Source organism: Bubalus bubalis, chromosome 17 (assembly GCF_019923935.1).
Source record: "Bubalus bubalis isolate 160015118507 breed Murrah chromosome 17, NDDB_SH_1, whole genome shotgun sequence".
NCBI classification, from domain to species: Eukaryota; Metazoa; Chordata; class Mammalia; order Artiodactyla; family Bovidae; genus Bubalus; species Bubalus bubalis.
Genome location: NC_059173.1, coordinates 691,823 through 711,585, shown reverse-complemented (window position 1 = coordinate 711,585; position 19,763 = coordinate 691,823). Strand labels below are relative to the sequence as shown.

Below are 19,763 nucleotides of genomic sequence, written 5' to 3'. Positions count from 1 at the left end.
ACCTGAGCCCTGGCAATGATAGCGTGGAGGCCTAACCACGGGGATTCCCCTTTTCTCTCTCATCAGGCAAAAACTGTTTCACATATGGCAACAAAAACAAAACCCCACAGGCCTGGGCTTTATGCTGATTCACTAATTCTTTCTCCAATCAGACACTTACTGAGTCCCTGGCATCCCACACAGTCCTCAGCTGACGGTGCACGGAGTGTGCAGCTGCTGGACTCAGTCCTAAAGACAGGGTGGGGAGCCCTGCACCACCCGCTTCCTGGGCTGTGCCCCTCGGTGGGGGCCCCCGGGTGGGCAGGGAGGCCCCAGAGGAGGACCTTGAACCTGAGTCCTTGGGGGAGGGGCAGAGCCGGGCCAGCGGGCAGGGTGGGAAGGCAGGCAGGTGTTTCTGTCCTCGGGTCTGCTGGGAGCAAAGGGCAGGAGCACTGGCTGGGGGTCTGTTGCCATGGCTCCTGCCGCCCCCGGGCCCCACCGCCCAGGCAGTGGCTTGCATTTCCCCGGAGGCTTTGTCTGCCCCAGTCTTTCCCCGTGGAGGCTCTCCTCCTAAAGACCAGGGGTGGGGAGGGGTCAAGGTGCCCTTTAGCTCACCCTTGGAAGTTGCAGAAAAGCAACCTGGGGTGGGGTGGGGGGAGGTAGCTCCACCTGACAGATGCAGAACCTGAGGTGCAGAGCTCGGGGGCGCTCACGCCAACACGTCCACCAGCACAGACTGACAAGGCTCCATCCCGGTGGACCAGGCGGCGCGGTGGGGGCAGGACCCTGGGTGGGCGCAGCATCAGTGGTGCCCAGTTCCCCCCATCTCAACACCCACCTCAGGGCCTCTCTGCCTTAATAGTGGGGCACACCTGCCAGAAACCCACATCCAGCTGACCTCTGCCCCTGAATCTCACTGGCAGAATCCTGCTGCTGCTAAGTCGCTTTAGTCGTGTCCGACTCTGTGCGACCCCATAGATGGCAGCCCACCAGGCTCCCCCGTCCCTGGGATTCTCCAGGCAAGAACACTGGAGTGGGTTGCATTTCCTTCTCCAATGCATGAAAGTGAAAAGTGAAAGGGAAGTCGCTCAGTCGTGTCTGACTCTTTGCGACCCCATGGACTGCAGCCTGCCAGGCTCCTTCGTCCATGGGATTTTCCAGGCGATCCTACGAGGGAGCTAAAAGCCACTGTGGGTTTAGATCAGTCCTGCTTTCCGTCTGGGGCAGGGGAAGGACAGCCTGGAACCCTGAAGAATAAGACCCTGGGAAAGCGGCTCAAGGATGGGCTTGTGCAGGCAAGAAGGAGCGGGAGGAGGAACTTTTTAGAGAAATGTTACTGAAGTATAGTTGATTTACAGTGTTGCGTTTATCTCTGCGTACAGCAAAGTGACTCTGTTATACATGTATATACAATCTTATTCATATTCTTTTCCATGATGGTGTATAAGGATAGTGAATATAGGTCCCTGTGCTATAAGGTAGGACCTCGTTGTTTATCCATCCTGTAACAGCTTACCTCTGCTAACCTCAAACCCCCAGTCCCTCCCTCCCCCACTCGTCCCCTTGGCAACCACAGGTGTGTTCCGTGAATGTTCATGATAGGTTCACGTGTGTCACTTCCTAGATTGCATATGTGACAGCATATGGCATTTGTCTTTCTCTGGCTTTCCCAGGAGGGGATCACTGGGTCCAGAGACAGGAAACTTGTTTACGGAACCCCATCTTTCCCACCAGAGGCTGCCCGGGCCACAGTGCCCCCGGCAGCGGGCGGGAACGTGCCGGCCTCACCCTCCGCTTCAGACGCGAGCATCCGGCGGTGCGCGCGGTTCCAAAGCGCTCCGCGCTCGGCCCATTGTGACGCGGGCCCGGCGGCGGCCGCGGGCAGAGCCAGGCCATGGCCGAGGCTCAGGAGCTGCTGCTGCAGCTGCAGAAGGACAACCGCGACGGGCGGCTGCGGAAGCAGGAGCTGGAGGAGCTGGTGCGCGGGCTGGAGGCCGAGAGCGAGAGCCTCACCGCGCGTCTGCAGGACCTGAGCGAGCGCGAGCGCGGGTGCGGGCAGCTCCTCCCCCCGCCCGGCGTGTGGGCACCGCGAGGGGGCGGGCGGCGTGTGGACGCGGCCTCGGCAGCGGAGCCTCAGTTTCCCCTCCGCAGCCTGCAGCGTCGGCGGAGCCAGGCGGCGCGGGCCCTGCGTGGGGAGGCGCGCGAGGCGGCGCGGGAGCGCGCGGACCGGGCGCGCGGGCTGCTGGAGGCGGCGGAGCAGCGCCAGCGGGACCTGGTGGGGCGGGGCCCTGGCGGGGCGGGGCCCGCGAGGGGCGGGACCTCTAGATGGACGGGGCAGTGGAAAGGGAGGGGCCTGGGCGGGGTGGGGCCTTGGACGGGGCGAGGCCGCGAGAGGGCGGGACCTAGGCTAGGCGAGACCTCCGGGTGGGCAGGGCAGTGGAGGGGAGGGACGCAGAATGGGGCGGAGCCCTGGTGGGGCGGGGCCTGTGGCGGGGCGGAGCCTGCGAGTGGGTAGGGGGCGGTGGGACCTCGGTGGGTGGGGGCAGTGGAGAGGGAGGGACCTGAGATGGGGCGGAGCCGGCAGCGGGGGCGGGGCAAGCGCTGGGGCGGGGACCTCGGAGAGGCCTGGATCTTCCCCTCGACCCCGTCCAGGAGCAGCAGAACCGACAGCTGCAGGAGCAGTGGGAGGAGCTGTCAAGCCAGGTACCTTCCGGAGACGGCCTCTGTCTCCCGCTTCCCCCGGGGCTGCCTCGCCCCAGTCCCCGCCCTCGCCCTGCCCCGCCCCTCCCTGCCCCGCCTCCCAGGATAGTCCCCGGCCCTAGCATCCCCGCCCGCCCGGCCCTCACAAGCCCCACCCCCAGCTCTTCTACTACGGAGGAGAGCAACTGAGCCAGCAGCGGGCGGAGCAGCAGCTCGGGACGCAACTGGCGGCCCTGCAGGTGCTCGGGCGGGGCTATGGGGCGGGGCTTCGGGCGTGGGCGGGGCGGTAGGGCGGGGTCAAGCGCGACTTTCCCTGGATTCTCTGGAAGAAACAACTGGAGCTGGTGGAGGCCAAGCACACCATGCAGGCGGAGGCCCTGCGGCAGGTGCGGTAGAGCCGGGGTCTCGGGAGGGCCGGCTTGGGGTGTGCGTGTGGCTGGACAGGTGCAGAACGGTGGGGAGGGCCGAGTCCCCCCTACGCCGTCTAACCAGGGTTCCCCTCGTGTCAGGGCGCACGGAGGATGGATGAGGCCTGGGCCAGCTTCCAGGAGCAGAGCGGAGTCTTGCAGGTGCCGCCCCTCTCCGCCTGCGACCCCGCCGCGGCCTCCGCTCCGCCCTTCCCCGGAGCCGCGGCAGCCTGTCCCCGCCCTACCCAAGTCTTCCCGCGTGTGAGGCCTCACTCCCACCACCCGCTCCAGGAGTTGCAGGGGAAGGTGATGGAGGCGGCGGCTGCACTCGACAGCTCGCGGGGCGGCCCGGAGCCGTAAGGGGGTTAACACTGTCGGGTGTCGGGAGTTGTGGGGGGAGCGCGACTGCGGGCCAGGCGAAGGGCCCATCCTCCTGCCTTTCCCGGCAGGTGCGACTCACAGCCCCGCCGGGGGCAGGACTGCGCGGGCTCGCTCATGGAAGAGGTGGCCAAGGCGGACTGTGTGAGCCCTGGCGGGGGCGGGCTGGAGCCGAGACCTGCCCCGCGGGACCGCCCCCCGCACACGGGGGGTCACCCCATCAGGGACCCCCTGACCCCACCAGGGACCCACCTCGCCATACCAACCCCACTGGGGACCACAAGCATCATGGGGCTGCCCACTCAAGAACCGCGCCCGCGTGGGAGCCCACCCCGTGGTGCCACGCCCCCATGAGCCTCGCACCCCAGGGTCCCGCCCCGTCCGCGGCGTCCGGCAGGAAGTTGTTCTCTTGTCTCCGTAGGAGAAGCGGCTGTTCGGCGCGGGTGCGACGGGCTTCAGGTGAGCGGGCGGCTGGAGCGGGCTCGGGGCTGGGGCCTGGGGCGCGCCCCGCGCTGCCAGCGCCCATCTGCCGGTGCGTGGTCGGTCCGCAGGCTGTGGGCGCTGGGCGCGCTGCAGACGCTGCTGCTGCTGCCGCTGGGCGTCATGGCGCTGCCGCTGCTCTATCTGACACTGGTGAACCCCTCGGCCCTGCGCCGCGGCCTTGCGCGCCCGGGCTCGGACGCCGCCCTGCGCCGCCTGCGCTACACGCTGGCCCCGCTGCTGCAGCTGCGTGCGCGCGGACTGCTGCCCGCCTAGCGCATCACGCCGGCCGCGGCCGCCCGCACCCAAGTTTCCGGAGTGGTTTCTGGGCGCCGGACTGGGGGGGTGTGGGGCGGGGGGAGACGGGAGGGTGATGGAAGAGGGAAAGGGGAGGGGAGGGGGCTTGGGGGTGGCGGCGAGAAACCCGGGGACGCGGGGCAGGGATGTCTTGTGTCCTCCCGCCAGGAGGCGCCGCCCCCCCGCCCCCGGGTGGACCTTGGTCCCTCCGCCCTGCCCTCGGTTCCGTCCGACCCCTCCGTTCCCCCAGCCCGTCCGCCCACTCCGGAGGGGTCGGAATCATGACTCAACCCGCTGTCGCCTCCGGCAAATCCAGCCCGCGGCGCTGGCCGGCGGGTCTCCGCGGAGCTCCGTGTCCCGCGTCCGCGCGCTGGTTACTCAGTCCCGCGGCGACCCTCGTCCCCGGTGGGTCCCTTGTTGGGGGCGCAGGCGTCCTCCCTCTGGTCCGCGGCCTCTCCGGCGTCCAGGCGGCGGGGGCCGTGAGCGTTCCTCACTGCGATCTTGTCTAGCCTTGTCTATTTCTGTGAACTATCCTGCTTAATGGAGGGGGAACTCGAGTTTCACTTCGTCTGATGCAAACACTTGCTCTGTTTTACTTTTTTTCGGTAGTGAAACTTTTGTACGTCCTGTGCACACATGCGTGTGTTTTTGCTCCGGTCTTTAAACAGTTCTTTTCTCGTTGATTGAATTGCACATGTAGTGTTTTGGGGATAAACTTGTGTTTGTACTTCTGTGCACAATTTAAGAATGGCGGGTTGAGTCCTAAGTTACTCTTTCGTCTGGAGGCCGTGCTGTTCTAACTCCTCCTCCTTCTGTGACTGTTCGTGTACGGTCACCCCCAGATGGCCCTGTGTGCCGTCCCACCCTGGTTACAGTGAGTAATTCTGCAACGAGGGACTTCCTCAGTGGTGCCCGGTGGTTACGACTCTTGGATTTCACTGCTGGGGCCGGCTTTCGCTTCTTTGCTTCTTTTGGGTATTTACCTAGGAGTGGACTTGCTGGGTCAAAGGGTGCTTGTTTAGTTGTTTGAGGAACTGCTGAACAGTGTCCCGTCAGCAGTGCAGGTGGGGGCTGGCATCCCCACGTCCTCTAGTTTAGTTTGCTGGGTTCTTTGCTTCTTTTTTAATAACAGCCATCCTAATGGGGGTGGTTTTTCTGCTGTTTTCAGGCATTGCATTCTCTACTTTCTGTAATCACAGTCTCATCTGTAAGACAAGGGAACTTGAGCTTTTACCCCCATGCCCTCCACCCTGTCTCCCCCACTTCTGTGGAAGACACTTGATTTTTAAGATGGACTTTTCTTCCCCATAGTAAGTGGACTGCGTGGCATCTCTCCCCCTTCCTGGTGAGCACAGCGAGGCACACGACCTCTGTGGCCCCCAGGCCCTCTCTGTTCACTTATGCTGCAGCCACCATGGTGACAGGGGTGGGTCCCCACGTGTCCTCTGCGGGCAGCCTTCTGCAAACGTCTTTTGTATTTTGCCAGAGAATGTGAGATCAGTTCCTCAGAGTGGGGTTGTGAGCCAGGGGTGACCACATACATGCTATTTTAAGAGGCCCCGGGTCACTGGCGCGGGGCGTTGGGGGGTTGGATGGCTGTTAGAGGCCCCCCTCCACGGGATAGGACCCCCTCGCCGCCTCGTGCATGGTGGGTCTGATGGGTGAGCAAGGGCACTTCAGGGTGGTTTTAATTTGCATTTACCTTATAATCAAGGCGGGGGGTGGGTATTTCTTATATTTAAGGGCCAGGGGCATTTCCTGCAAACTGTTCGTGTCATTTGCTTTTTCTTTTTCTGGCTGTGCCTGTGACTGGGGATGCGACTGTAGATGGTGCTGTTCTGACTCCTTTGGTTGCTGTGAGTACACACACAGTTGACTTGTGTGTATTAACCTGTGCCTGAACCTCGGCTGTAGAACAGACCCAGGTTGTTTCGGATTTTTGTGTCCACAAGCCATTTCTGAGTCGCTGCTCTTTCCGATCCTTGCAGCTTCCTCCCCTGACTAGCCTGGCGAGGCCCAGGGCCAGCGCTGAGCGGGGGTGACGGCCGGGGAGGGCTGTCAGCGCGGCATCTTCAGGGACGGAGGGCTCTTCTGCACTCGCGTCAGCAAGTGCTGCTCTGAGCACACCCGTCCTGAGCGTGGAGCCCCTCCCTGAGGCGTGGGGCTCTTGGGTTGGTCTTTTGTTAACTATGTTATTGGAAGACGAACTTGATTGCCTTTAACATTTTAAATTTCGTTTTCAGTCTCTAAAGAGATCTATTTGCTTGTCAGCTCTTGGGTTTAGACTTTCTCCCCACCATTGTTAAAAGCATTTATTTCTGACTTTTAAAAATGTACAGTTTGCCATATCGCCACCATCTTGTTCATGGCATTCAGCTGACTTTCATTTTAAAGCCAGTGTGACAGGCTTCCTTTCCACGTGATGTGGACATCAGATCTGCGGTGAGTGGATCTGTTTTACGGAGTGTTCATCCTGTACCTCCTGTCTCCCCCTGCCCACCGCTCCCAGTCTCCCGTTGGCTGCTTCTGGAAGTTACACCCTGTATTCTGGTTCGCTTCTTATTTGAACGGACTCCTCTCTACCCACCTCCCCAGACACAGCCTGAAAGCCTCTGCCTCAGGTCATCTCAGCTTTTACATGTATTTTGTCTGGTGTTCCAGCTCCACCGTCCAACTTATAAACGTGGAGGGCTCCTCCAGCTCTCTTGTTGCTTCCTCACCACTGCACGGAACCGCTGCGTGCTGCCAGGCGGGTGCATGCCGCTGTCCTCTGCCCACTGGCTTTCTTGCCTGCCCGTCACTTGTGCAGAGAAGGGTGTTGTGAGTCTCCAGCTCTGTTGGTCTATTTCTCCCCTGAATTCTGTCAAGTTTTGCTTCAGAAGCACACGTGCGCGTGCTGATGGGGAATCTCTCCTCCCCTCCTTTCGCATCAGGTCTGTGACTGTATTTAAAGAGCATCTCTTGTCGATGTAATCGGGCCTCAAGTTTCATCCACGTTTAGAACGCCTGCCTCCTAGCGGGGGCTCAGCCCGTGGACACGTCACAGAACTAGTGATGCAGTGGGCCGGTGCCTCGGCTGTGTGGCTGCCCCCGCGATGGCCTCCCTTCCTGGGTTAGCCCCGCGCCTGGCAGAGCCGCTGCCTCCCCACCGGCTGCCTCTATCTTCCTGCAGCTGAGCGCATCCTGTGCCGGCTCCGGGGTCCCAGCCCGCTCCCCGTTTCTTTATGCCCCTCTAGGTGCCTGTCCTCTCCCCCACGCACCTTCCCTTCACCTCTGTCTCACACGCTATGTACCAGCCTTTCGGGCAACTCATTTCTAGGTGTTTTATCGTTTCTTTAAGTTTCAGGTCTTTGGAGGGTCGTGGGGGTGGGATGGGGGCCGTGGGGGCAGGGGGTCAGTGTGGGAGGACAGTGTGGTTGCGGAGCAGAGCGACCCGAAGATGCTGGAGACGGACACGGCAGAGGCAAGGCCAGGAAGGGACGGCCGCTGGCCCCGCGCCGGCAGGGAGAGCCCAGGTGCTTTGGCTCCGTGGGCGCCGTGCTGCCGACTCTGTGCAGCTCACAGTCAGGGTACCAGGGGCGGCCCTGAGCCCCCTGCTGCCCGCCCCCGGCTAAACGTGCACTTAGGATCCAGAGTAAACCAGCTTCCAGCACAGCAGTGCTTTTGTTTTTATTTTGCTCACATTGGTTAAATACCACTTTTCTGATTTTTATGCCTTAAAACATGCTCCCTGTACCTCTGAGATAGGACGGGGGGGGAATGTGTCCAGTGCAGGAAGAGCCTGTGCCCATGTAGAGACCGGCTCTGATTGTCCTTCTGGCCACGCGGGCGGCACCTGGGACCGTGAGTCTCCGGCTTGGCAGGGGCACCTCTGGCCCATCTGTCCCTCGGATGAAGAGGCGGCCTGCGCACCTGCAGAGCTTGATTGCGGCCGCCCCACCCTCAGTAGGGGATGTCGTTCTGATAGTACTGGATCATGTCGTAGGTCCGGCTCCTGTGGGCGCAGGGCAAGGGGTGCTGTGAGGGGCCGACCCCTCTGAGCTGCCCCGGAGGCTCAGGGCCCAACCGCGGACCTCTGCCCCACCAGCGCCTCGCCCGCTGGGACCCGTGCTCCCTCCCTGGCAGCTCTGGGCTCTCCCCCATCTCCTCGCTCGTGGGTGCCTAACGTAGGCTCGGGCAGACGCCTTTCCCCAGCTGGCTGCCTCCTGTCCTAGGAGCTGAGCCCAGGCTGGGGGTCTGTGCGCCCGCGCCCAGCACAGGGCAGAGCCACCACCCCCGTGCTGCCCGCCAGGCCCCCCCACTGGGCCGAGCCGCTCCCCCTCTCTGCTCCCTGGCCGCCAAGAGCACGTGGCAAGCCCAGGCCACACGCCCTGGACCCACTAACGCCAGTTCTCCGACCCCCGTGGGCCACCCCGTTGTTCAACCTGGAAACCTCCAGGCCACCTCCGACGTCACAGCCCCGGGCACCTGTCCCCCCGAGTGTCACTGAGGCCGGGCCCCTCAGGTCACAGCCCCCGCAGCACCCGAAGCTCCTCACCCACCCCACCGGGCCGGGCGTCTCAGGGCAGTGCGTCCTGTCACCTGGCCCAGGCGTGGCCCCACTCAGCGCCCCCTGAACACCGGGTGGGGGACATGGGGGGCAGGGCCGGGGGCTTGCCTGTTGCTGAGGAAGCAGTTCTGAATGACCTTCAGGATGAAGTTCGCGGCCTCTCGCTCCGTCATGTTGGGGCTGAACCTGTGCCTATGGGGGAAGGGCCACGTCAGGGCTGCCGCCCTCCTCGCGTGGATGTAGTCTGGCGTCCTGTGGGGCCATGGTTCCCAGCTGGCCTCAAGGGTTTGGGCCCCCTTCCAGCAGCTCCCAACCATGGGACCGGCAGCAGGGGTAGGATGGGCAGGGGGCTTGGCCTCGATGTCCCCTAAGAAACGGGGTGGCAGGCACATCCCCTCCGTGGCCACAGAAACCAGGGTGCCTCGTACACAGGCGGTCTGGGCGTCCCAGGGCAGCACCTGGCCTGGGTGATGGGCCCTGTCTCAGGGGGACAGCCACCCCAGTGTCTGCCCAGGACCTACTTGAGGAGCTTGATTGTCTGGCCACGGAAGCAGGGCAGGCCCGTGTCCAGCATGAGGGTGACCAGAGAGACCACAGCGTCCATGTAGGGCCTGGGGAGAGGCAGGGAGGGAGGTGAGCAGAGTCCAGCCTGGGCATGGGCCCTGCCCGGGTGTTACCACACTGCTCTGTGGCCTTAGCCATGTGGCGTCGGAAACCACGGGCTCTGGCTCAGGAAGAAAGGCAAGGAGGGCACTTGGACTGACTGGAGGCAAGGCCGAGCCTGGGAGGTGCAGACGTGGGGCACCAACGCCCAGAGTGAGGCGCTCCGGCAGAGATGGCAGATGTGACTGGAGCCAGGCCTCAGGGACCTCCTGCACACGCCCCTCCAAACCCCAAACCCGCCCCCCACCCCCCAAGGTCTGAGATGACCTGAGGGGAGGGGAGCCTGGATGCGTGGGCCCAGCAGGGGACCCACCCTCCCTCATCTGGACCGCGAGGCTCACCGCACAGCCAGGTAGCCACGGACACACATCTCCATGAACCACTTAAAGGGCGTGGCCTCCATCTTGCCCCCCATGATCATCACCATCTCGTCCGTCAGCTTGATGTCCGGCTCCCAGCCGAGGTTGCCGCCCGGGGAGCTTTCGAACATGAAGCCGAAATCTGCAAAGCCCCGAAAAGCCACGGTGCTGGGGTCAGCTGCAGGCCAGGGCGGAGGGAGAGAGCCCCGCCTCCGGCCCCGCTCCGCCCCCATGTGGAGGACGTGGAAGGACCGCCCCCGCCCCTGCCCCGCCCACCGATGTGGATGAGGTGGCCCTTCTTGTCCAGCATGATGTTGCCGTTGTGCCGGTCCTTGATCTGCAGCAGGAACAGGAGGAGGCTGTAGGCGGCCATGCTGCGGATGAAGTTGTAGCGCGCCTGCGGAGGACAGCGGCTCAGGGCCCGCGCACCAGCTCGGGGGCGGGGCGGACCCCCACTCCAGAAGTCGGCCTTCTGGGGCCCACCCTGGGCTTCGCGGGTCCCAAGGAAGGTCATGGCCGCCCGGGCGGACCCAGACGAGGACCCAGGACGCCGGGTGCCCACCTGCTGGAAGGCCAGTGTGGACTCGTCCCCGTACTGGCGCGTGAAGTAGTCGTACATGCCGAAGTCGGTCTGGCGGCCCAGCTGGTCCCGGGAGGTGCAGTCGGGGATGCACTCGATGACGCCGCACTAGGGAGGAAGGGCCAGGCTGCAGGCCGCGGGGCGGGCCGAGAGGCCGCAGGGCTCCTGCTAGGGACACTTACCCCGGGGGCGGTGGCCACCACCCGGTACGGGAAGACGAAGAGGTCCAGGCCGACCAGCTGGAAGATGTTTTTGAAGAGGTCGATGATCTGCAGGGCCAGCATGTCCTGTGAGGTGGAGACGCAGGGTGGTGGTGGGCAGCCACGGGGAAGCAAAGGTTCACGTTTCTGTGAGGCCGGGAGGCGCGCCGGGAGCCGTGGAGAGGGCCCCGGCCGGCCGCACCGCCCTCCTGCCTGGCTGGGGCCCTACCTGCCGGCAGTCGTCCCCCACTTTGAAGATGGCCGCCTGCCAGGAGATCTTCTGGCCGTCGGCCTCCTGCATGCTGCCCTCCTCCTCGGGGTCTGAGCGGCACCGCAGGCCTGCAGGGAGAGGCCCTGTGGGGGTCTGGGGGCAGCGGCCCTGTGGGGGTCTGGGGGCGCCCTGGTCACGTGCCTGAAGGAACCCTAAGAACCTTAGGGATCATGCCTGCAAAGCCCGAGGGGGGCTAATGAGGGCCTGGCAGACATCCGGGTCAGTGGGTGGGGCCACAGGGCCGCGTTTCTTCCTGAGAACAGCTGAAGATAGAGCCCCCTCTTGCCAGAGCGAGGACTAGGGGGCACTGTCAGGGCTGGGCCCCATGAAGGGGTGCCCAGCAGGAGCCGGGGCCACACCCTGGCTGGTGTCCTCTCAAGCCCACACCGCCGGGACTGAGGAGTGTGACCGCGCACAAGAGGTGGTCAGCGTGGCCCTGACCAGCGGTCGTGCCTTCCCAGAGACGGAATAGCGGGGACTCGGGCCGAGGCAGAGGCCGCACTGACAGTCCATGGCCGAGGACCAACCAGGCCCTGTGCTGGGCGGAGGCGCAGGACCTGCCACGAGGAAGCGCAGCCTCCCGACACTCCAGGCTCAGCACCAGGACAGTCGACTCCTGCCGTGGAAGCCGGCCTGCCCGTGGGCGCTCACACTGCGGGCAAGCAGACCCGCCCTCCCGGGCCCGTTACCGCACACATGCCCGCTGACCCCGGCCGAGGGGCCACACTGATCCATCACTGTTCACAGGGACCCCAGGCTACAGGGGACGAGGCACTGACCTTCCTTCTCAAGCTCACTAACCCCGCAGCGTTTCACCTTGAACTTCGCCAGATACGGAGCCTTGGCGGCACTAGAAGACAAGAGAGAGGGGGCGCGGGTGACGGGGGAGGGGGCGTGAGGGACGGGGAAGGGGGTGCAAGGGACAGGGGAGGGGGCGCGGGTGACGGGGGAGGGGGCCTGCGAGGGGCAGCCAGGGAGTCGCACCTCTGCATGGGTGTCCCAGACTTGTAGTCGATGTCCAGCACAATGGCCTCGGGGTTGCTGGGCAGGTAGCAGCCTGCGAGGGACGGAGGGACGTCACGGGTGTGGGAGGGACATCACAGGCGTGGGCGGGACGCAGGAGAACATGCCGCCGTCCAGCACGTAGGCCGGCCCCGGGCAGACAGGGTGGTGCTGGGGCCTGGACGCCCGCCCTCCTTGGCTGCTATTTCTCTGGGTCCACCCCTAGAGACACATCTCCGAGGGGACGCCTGAACCCTCAGCTTCCTGGGTGCCCCACCACAGGACACAGAGGAGCCCCGGCCCCGCCTGCCTGACCCCAGCTCAGCCTGTCTGCACGGGTCAAGACAAGAGGACACCCCAGCCTGGTCTGGGGCTGCAGTTCCAGAGCCCCCCAGGTGGGGTCCTGACGGAGGCGCTGGCCCCGGGACCATGTGGTCCCCTGCCTCCTCCCTCACCAGCCCAGCCTCGCTGACAGCCCAGCTCTGCTCTGCCCTGCAGCCAGCTGGCTCCCCAGGGCCTCTGGGATGTGTCCCAGCAGCAGGAGTCCTCTCAGAGGCTGGGTGGGGCTCAGCGTGGTCGGGAGAGGCCCCCCTGGGGCTGGTGCCCACCGTGGAGCAGGCCTGGGCACGCGGGCAGGGCCAGAGTGTGAAGAGAGAGCATGTGCGGCAGTGAATAATGGAGAGCTGTGTGGCGACATCCGGGCTCCGTCCTGCCAACCAGCAGCACCAGGGCGGGGCATGGGCCCTCGTCCCATGGGCCCCAGCACACCGCGGACGCCCCTTCCCACGCCCACTGCCTCTGCTACCCTGGAGCTCGGGAACCTTCTAGAACCACAGCTGCTGGGGACAGGGCTTGGCCTTCAGAAAACAGCTGCAGCCAGCAGGCCCACAAGTGACTGCTGGCCTGGACAGGTTCTGGAGGATGCCAGGCACCCAGGGCCCGCACACCCTCTGCCCACCAGGCTCCACCCTGCTCACCAGGCTGCACCTTCACTTCAGACAAGGCCGACAGGCAGGCCTTCTTCCTCTCGTCGCCTTTGGGGTAGGGCCTGGGGACCAGGACACAGACGCTGACCTTCATACTTCTGGGGGCAGGCCCTCCTCTCTGAGGGCCGCTGCCCTGCGTGGCCTCTAACGGCCCCCAGACCTCTATGCCCGAAGATGAGGGGCTGACGTGGAACTGCACCCTCACGTGCAAAGGGCGGCCCAGGGAGCCCACCCCAACAGCCAGGCGAGGACGGGGTGACTGGGCAGGAGCCGGAGCTCTGGGACAGAGGGGGCCAGGCTCCTCAAGCCCAGGGCCCGTCCCGCACAAACGTGGGGCCAGGGCGTCTGAGGTCGGCGTCTGCCCCGCGTGAAGGTGCACCAGGGGGGTGAATCGAGACAGGGCCCCAGGGCGGCCGCGGGGTCTGGCTGCCTAACACTGCTGGGCCCCTCGGAGCCTCCAGAGCAGTGGCCTTAGGCCTGACGCCAAACTAACACGGGCCTCCTGTGCACCTGCGGGCCCGCGGGAGCCCGGGACGGGCAGGCAGACGCCCAGCCGGCTGCTCCGCGCGCTGGCCGCGGGGCAGGGGATGGGGCCGTGTGCACGCCGCCTCCGGGGCAGCTCGCCCGCGTGGGGCCTGGAGGAGGTGCGCTTACTTGATGATGGCCGACACGTTGGTGATCTTGTTGAAAAAGTCGAACTCCCGCTGGTAGAAGTCCTTGGCCGGGCCGGAGAGGGAGCCCGTGATCTCCTCCACCAGCTGCTCCAGGAGGTCACCGATGTCGGCTGCAGAGACGCTGCGGCTGAGCCCAGGCCCGGGGCCGTCTCTGTGGACCCCACCCAGAAGACGTGCGGGGTGGCCGCCCAGGGAGCTGTGGGACGGAGCTGCAGGGCCAGGGCCCGAGGCGGGAGTGGAGGGGACGACCTGGGCGGGGGCCCTCATGGGGGCCAGCACTCACGATCCTTCTGGTGGCCCTCTTCGTCCACGTAGATGTTGGTCTTCATGTTCCAGATGAACTGGTGCGCCAGCAGCTGGGACTGGGAGGCGGCCCACAGGATGTACTCCCGCACGTAGCCCATCTACAGGGTGAGGCTGCGGTCAGCCTGGCCCGGCCCCCTGCGAGGCCCCGCGCGGGCTGTGAGCAGCTGCCTCGGGCCGCGGGGCCGGCACGTCAGCCTGCGGCCACCACATCCCAACTCGTGCAGGCACGTGCAGCCTTACCCCCGCCTCCCCGGACTCTAGCCCAGCTCTGCTGCTGTCGAGCGTGAGATGTGGGCAGCTGGGCTTCCACCGCCACCCTGTGAGCTGCCCAGGGGCGGTGGGTCCCAGAAAACCCTACAAGCTGGTCGTTGTGCACCGTGGCCCCTGCCCACCCGTGACCTCTCCTCCCCCGTCATGCCCAGCTCAGGGTGGGTCCCCAGTCTAGGTTACGAAGGCACTGGCCTTTCTGGAAGACTCCTGGGGGGCAGCCTCTCCTTCCCCGCAGCCGTCTCTGCCCCCATCTGGTGCCCCTCCCCCACGGCCTGGTAAAGCATTCCCTGGTCGGATGTCCTTGACTTGGTGGGTGGGCTTCCCAAAAAGGTCAAACTTCAAAAAACCCAATTCTAACTCAGCAAACAGATCGGAAGTTGAACCGTCAACACGCGACCTCCAGTGCAGGGCTGGGGCTTGGCCAGGATGGGGTGGTGTGGGGACCCTGGGCCGGGGCGGGGGCTGTGTGGGCCAGGCCCAGAGGGCAGTTGCTGGTGCCCGCAGGCGCAGGCCTGGGGAGGCACCGGGCATGGCAGGGGCAGTGGGGGCTCCGGGCCGTGGTCACCCCGTGGGTGCTGTCTGTCCAAGCCCCTTCGGGGCGTGCCCACGCTCGTGGCTGAACTGCCCTGTCCCCTGTGCACATGCTGAAGCCCTGCGCTCGCTGAAGGCCCTCAGTGTTTGAAGATGGCTGGAGATGGGCCTTTGAAGAGCTGGTGAAGTTATGTGAGATCAGTGGGGGCCTCATCTAAGCTGACTCATGTCCTCAGAAGAGATCGAGACACAGACATGGAAAGACACAGGGCAGTGACCCCGTCTCATGGCAAGGAGAGGGGCCTCGGGGAACCAGCCCGCCCCACTTGGGCCCCAGACATCCAGCTTCCAGGCTTGTTGAGGTTCTGAGCCCGTGGACTCCTCCAGGGTGGCCCCAGCTCACTAGCACACCCGGCCTCTCCTCCCAGGAGACGGAGAGCCGGGCATGGGAGTCAGGGCCTGCAGAGACCCCCTTCCAGAAGACAGGTCCCGGGCCAGGCTGCCCACCCTGCACGGCAGGCCTGGGCCTCAGGTGCTGGATGAGCACGCAGTGGGGTGAGAGTTCGGGCTCAGGTCCTAGCTCTGTGCCCCTGCCCGCCTGGCCCTCGGGGCTGGCGCAGACTTACCTTGTCATACCTGAGCGCCTGCACAATCTGGGGGATGTAGAACAGGATGGCGTCCTGTGGGGGGTGGGGTGCAGCTGTGACTCCAGGGCGGGGGTCCCAGGAGCCCACCCGCCTGGACCAGCCTCATCCTCCACCAGGCTGCCCCCATGGTGTGTCCCCGAGCGCCCCCCGCCCCACCGCAGTGGGGCAGCCCCGAGGCCCACCCGGCAGCAGGGCTCACCGGCGGAAAGGACCGCAGGACCTTGACCCCGTACTGTGCCGTGAGGGGGTGCGGCGGGTACATGCTGGAGAAGTAGGACAGGCCCGTGGGTGGGTCCGCAGGCGCCCAGCACAGCACATGGCTGAGCTCGGGGGCATCGGCGTCGATGGTGTGCCAGGTGACCAGGAACTGGAGAGAGGAGGGAGTCGGGGGGGTTCCTGAGAAGCGTTCCTAACGATAGTTGACGCGTTCTGTCCACCAGCACAACCTCAACCTGGGCGAAGCACCTCAGCCGTTTTCTACAGTAAATGCCCCGTCCGGAGGGCGGGAAGCGCGGGAAAGCGACACTCAGGCCCCACTGAGCTCAGGGCTTCGGCCACGCTCCTCCAGGCGCCCCGGAGGCGGTTCAGAGTCTGCGTTCCTGCCCTGGCCCACCGCCTGCCCCCTACCTTGATGGCTTCCGGGATGTCACTCACGGCCCCCGGGTCCAGGCGCACCAGACGTGTCACCTCGTTGCCGATGGCCTCCGTGTTCTTGAACCTACAGGTGCAGAGGGTGTGGGGGGCAGACGCTGAGGACAGGGCCGGGGAGCCCGGGACTGAGGGACAAGGCCCGCGCCCAGCAGCGTCTGAGCACCCTGGCTTCTGGCGGGTTCGGTGTGACCAGCGGTGACCTGGGACAGAGGGCCCTGGGGCAGGAAGGGTCTGCCTGTCCCCTTTCAAGGATCGCACCTCCCTTGGCCAGGCCCCAAGCAGCCCGGGGGCCAGAGGGCACCGCAGCGGGTGGGAGCACGCAGGTGAGCAGTCAGCCCGTGGTCCTGCCCCGCGTGGACGTGGCGCCCATGGGAGGAAGCACCGAGCAGGCAGCGTGGGCTCAGGGGAAGACAGGCACCCCGGACACAGGCACACAGGGCGGGGGTCTGCGAGGACTCAGCCCCCTCCGCTCCCGCCGGCCAGAGCCACCGGGAGAGCTCACAGCACAGGCGCTGCCGCCCGAGGCCGCCCCGGGAGGTACCACAGCTGTTCCCTTTCCTGGCCGAACAAGACGGGCCTGGGGCTGTGGGGTGCTGGCCTCGGGCGGGGGCTGGAGCGCACCTGGCTGGCAGCTGCACGGCCAGGTGGGGCGAGATGCTCCAGGCAAGGTTCACATTGTCCTTCCACTGCTTCTCGCTCAGGCTGATGTACTTGGACCTCCAGTTGGCCACACTGCTCTCCCCAGCCTGGTCCAGCTCCAGCTCAGGGGCGGACAGCGGGTTGTACCAGGTGATGAGGCGCTCGATCTCGGTGGCCTGGGGGACAGACAGGGACACGGCTGTGCCTCTGCACCCCCACCGCCCGCCCCGCTCGGGCCCGGTGGGGCCTCACCAGCAGCGCGACAGACGGGGACACGGCTGTGCCTCTGCGCCCCACCGCCCGCCCCGCTTGGGCCCGTGGGGCCTCACCAGCAGCGGGACAGACGGGGACACGGCTGTGCCTCTGCGCCCCGCCGCCCGCCCCACTCGGGCCTGCAGGGCCTCACCAGAAGCAGGACAGACGGGGACACGGCTGTGCCTCTGCGCCCGCTGCCCACCCCGCTCGGGCCCACAGGGCCTCACCAGCAGCGAGAGCAGCAGCGTCCGGCGTTTCATGTAATACTTGTGCAGCTGAGAGCCCCGGTTGGTCTTCTTGGACATGCCTGGGGCGGGGGGACACAGGGCTCCCTCAGAGGCGCTCCACGACCCCGAGGACCCGAGGGACCCAGGGGAAAAGCCCCACCGACCCGACTTCTTGGAGATGGTGGACATGCCGCTGGACAGCGGGTACGTGTTGATCCAGCCCTGCGTGGCCTGCTGGCGAGAGCCGACCGCGATGTCCAGGTTGCTCCGGGTGTCCTGGTTGTCTGCGGGCAGACACAGCATTCCAGAACAAGGCACCTGGACCTTCCGCATGGACGAGGCAGCCACGGGGGCGCAGACGGGGGAGACGGCTTCACAGAGAGCCAGGCACCTGGGAACTCGGGTGGACCGCTGCAGCACAAGCTTCCTACAGCGTGCGGTGCTCCCCGAGCCCAAAGCAGAGCAGCGGGAGCTCCGCCCGTAGCAGCCACGGGGCACCTGCCCCAGGTGTGCTCCCACACGGGGGCCCCGGGGCAGACACGGGGCCGCCGGCCCTGCTCCAAGAGGAGTCAGAAGCCACTGGGACACGCGCTGTGGTTGCCGTCCGCTGTCCTGTGGCAGGCCGCCTGGTGGGTCTGTGCACAGACCCTGGGGCCCCAGCTGCTGAGGCAAGGGCAGGCCGCCTGGTGGGGCTGCTGAGGCCTGACCGCGGGTCGCCCCACGCCACTTGTGTTAGAGTGGCTCCCGACAGCACCGCCCCGCCAGGCGACAGTGCACCATGCCTTGGCCCTCGTGGCCCACCGGCCTCAGCCCAGGCTGGACTGATGGGTGTGCGGGGCGCCCATGGACAGCCTGGCACTGGGAAGCTAGGCGAGGGCGTCCGTTTGGCCCGAGGGCCCTGCCCTCACTCTTCGCCCAGAGCGCAGCAGGGGAGGGGTGAGCGGGCCGGCGTACCTGGGGGAACAAGCTGGCTGGCGGTCAGGTACTTCTTGTCTGAGAACATTGCGGTCCAGAACTTGATCATCACGCTGATGTCCTCACGCAGCCTCTTCTCCCCCTGGGTCGGGAACCTCGGGGGGCAGCTGCAGACGGGCAGGGACCGGGGTGAGAGCAGGCGCAGGGCGGGGGGACCCAGCCCGGGGCGGGTGCGGGGGGCACCTGAAGTAGTCAAAGGCGGTGGAGTAGATCTTCTCGCGGAGCACGTTGCGGATGGTGGCGTTGGGCAGCACGTCCGCGTGCAGCAGGGACAGGCCGAGGGTCAGCAGCCTACAAGGGGGGCAGGTCAGTGCTCCGTCTCCCCTGCCGTAGCTCGGGGCCTGCCTGCGAGCCCCCCCGGGAGCCCCGGCCCTCACTTGAAGCGGGGCCCGATGGCCGCCACATGCCGGTTCATGCTGCCCGCGGTGCCTCCGATGCTCAGGGACAGGGAGCGCTGCAGGAGGCTGCAGAAGATCTCCACCTGGTCGGAGCTGCAGTACTTGGCAATCTCAAAGCGCTGCACCAGGAACTGGGCGGGGTAGGGGGGAACACGCTGCCTGTGGGACCTGCCGGAGGGCAGGTGGGGTCTGCGAGGCAGGGGGTGGGGGTCTGGGGGAGAGGGGGGCCAGCACCGCCCCCTCCCGGAGGGGCATCTTCAACCTGGAGCCCCGGGGTAGCCCCCCAAGCCTGGGGGAGAGTGGGAGGAGCCTGGGGGGCACGTACGTCGATCCAGATGTAGTGAGGGGTCACCTCGGGGGCACACGGTTTGGGCTGACTGGCTTCTGATGCGGCCAGGGGGTCTGCTTCCTTCATCTCCGCAGAAAACAGGCCGAACTTCTGCTCCACGGTCATCTGCCAGGCCCCCGCCATCTCCCGCATGAACTGCAAGAGCCCGGCCGTCAGCACCTCTGTGAGGCACAGTAAGGCGCCTGCTGTGTTTTCTTGTTGGTTTTTAATTATAAAAGGAGTATATGCTCGCTGGAAACTAAGAAAACTGAGGAAGTATGAAGAAAAATGAAACACCACGGTCCCGTGATGACCCCACCTCGGGCCGCCTTTCACCACACGCCCCTCCAGGACCACAGCCGGACGCGTGTCCCGCTTCCCGACGCCCACATGTGACCGCACCACCTGCTCAGGGCCTCCAGAACCCAGTGCCACCTCCACCCCATGGACCCACGACGACACCTTCATGCCCCAAACCAGACCTGGGAAGAGCTGTGGGGGCCAAGTGGAGCCTGAGTCCCCACCACCAAGGTGTGGTTTGGAGGGCAGCAACTCCTTCCAAATGCAAAGAGATAGAGAAAAATAATAGAATGGGAAAGACTAGAGATCTCTTCAGGAAAATCAGAGATACCAAGGGAACATTTCATGCAAAGATGGGCAAAATACAGGACAGAAATGCTATGGACCTAACAGAAGCAGAAGGTATTAAGAAGAGCTGGCAAGAATACACAGAAGAACTGTACAAAAAAGATCTTCACGACCCAGATAATCACGATGGTGTGATCACTCACCTAGAGCCAGACATCCTAGAGTGTGAAGTCACGTGGGCCTAAGGAAGTAGCACTACAAAGCTAGTGGAGGTAATGGAATTCCAGTTGAGCTGTTTCAAATCCTAAAAGATGATACTGTGAAAGTGCTGCACTCAATATGCCAGCAAATTTGGAAAACTCAACAGTGGCCACAGGACTGGAAAAGGTCAGTTTTCATTCCAATCCTGAAGAAGGGCAATGC

General features: G+C 65.0%; 2 protein-coding genes across 4 annotated transcripts in view; one reads left to right on the top strand and one right to left on the bottom strand.

Annotated features, from left to right (window-relative positions):
- The first annotated feature begins 1,582 nt into the window (after positions 1-1,582).
- Positions 1,583-4,784, top strand: TMEM191C (transmembrane protein 191C). The gene is made up of 9 exons (XM_044930602.1): positions 1,583-2,254; positions 2,632-2,682; positions 2,841-2,918; positions 3,009-3,065; positions 3,189-3,248; positions 3,378-3,442; positions 3,536-3,608; positions 3,886-3,923; positions 4,016-4,784. Exons 1-9 carry the CDS (start codon positions 1,874-1,876, stop codon positions 4,218-4,220), a joined length of 1,008 nt encoding a protein of 335 aa, XP_044786537.1. The 5' UTR covers positions 1,583-1,873; the 3' UTR covers positions 4,221-4,784.
- Positions 4,785-7,885: 3,101 nt separating this feature from the next.
- PI4KA (phosphatidylinositol 4-kinase alpha) overlaps positions 7,886-19,763 on the bottom strand; it is a 58,878-nt gene continuing 47,000 nt past the window's right edge. For all 3 annotated transcript variants that reach the window (XM_025267211.3, XM_025267212.3, XM_045163171.1), the window contains 23 exons: positions 18,750-18,908; positions 18,404-18,555; positions 18,210-18,317; positions 18,006-18,133; positions 17,216-17,335; positions 17,052-17,131; positions 16,552-16,745; positions 15,907-15,997; positions 15,479-15,646; positions 15,259-15,312; positions 13,809-13,929; positions 13,506-13,635; positions 12,843-12,913; positions 11,848-11,920; positions 11,643-11,713; positions 10,822-10,931; positions 10,575-10,679; positions 10,375-10,500; positions 10,089-10,209; positions 9,795-9,954; positions 9,312-9,401; positions 8,899-8,982; positions 7,886-8,235 (listed from right to left, as the gene is read on the bottom strand). In XM_025267211.3, the coding sequence (XP_025122996.1) occupies positions 8,184-8,235; positions 8,899-8,982; positions 9,312-9,401; positions 9,795-9,954; positions 10,089-10,209; positions 10,375-10,500; positions 10,575-10,679; positions 10,822-10,931; positions 11,643-11,713; positions 11,848-11,920; positions 12,843-12,913; positions 13,506-13,635; positions 13,809-13,929; positions 15,259-15,312; positions 15,479-15,646; positions 15,907-15,997; positions 16,552-16,745; positions 17,052-17,131; positions 17,216-17,335; positions 18,006-18,133; positions 18,210-18,317; positions 18,404-18,555; positions 18,750-18,908 (2,568 nt within the window). In that variant the 3' untranslated portion in view covers positions 7,886-8,183. The remainder of the gene's footprint in view (positions 8,236-8,898; positions 8,983-9,311; positions 9,402-9,794; positions 9,955-10,088; positions 10,210-10,374; positions 10,501-10,574; positions 10,680-10,821; positions 10,932-11,642; positions 11,714-11,847; positions 11,921-12,842; positions 12,914-13,505; positions 13,636-13,808; positions 13,930-15,258; positions 15,313-15,478; positions 15,647-15,906; positions 15,998-16,551; positions 16,746-17,051; positions 17,132-17,215; positions 17,336-18,005; positions 18,134-18,209; positions 18,318-18,403; positions 18,556-18,749; positions 18,909-19,763) is intronic.

Coding starts and splice junctions, on each gene's coding strand:
- TMEM191C (XM_044930602.1), top strand. CDS start 1,874: ATGGCCGAGGCTCAGGAGCTGCTGCTGCAGCTGCAGAAGGACAACCGC. Junction 2,683..2,840: donor GGGAGGAGCTGTCAAGCCAG/GTACCTTCCGGA, acceptor CCCCACCCCCAG/CTCTTCTACTACGGAGGAGA. Junction 3,609..3,885: donor AGGTGGCCAAGGCGGACTGT/GTGAGCCCTGGC, acceptor TTGTCTCCGTAG/GAGAAGCGGCTGTTCGGCGC.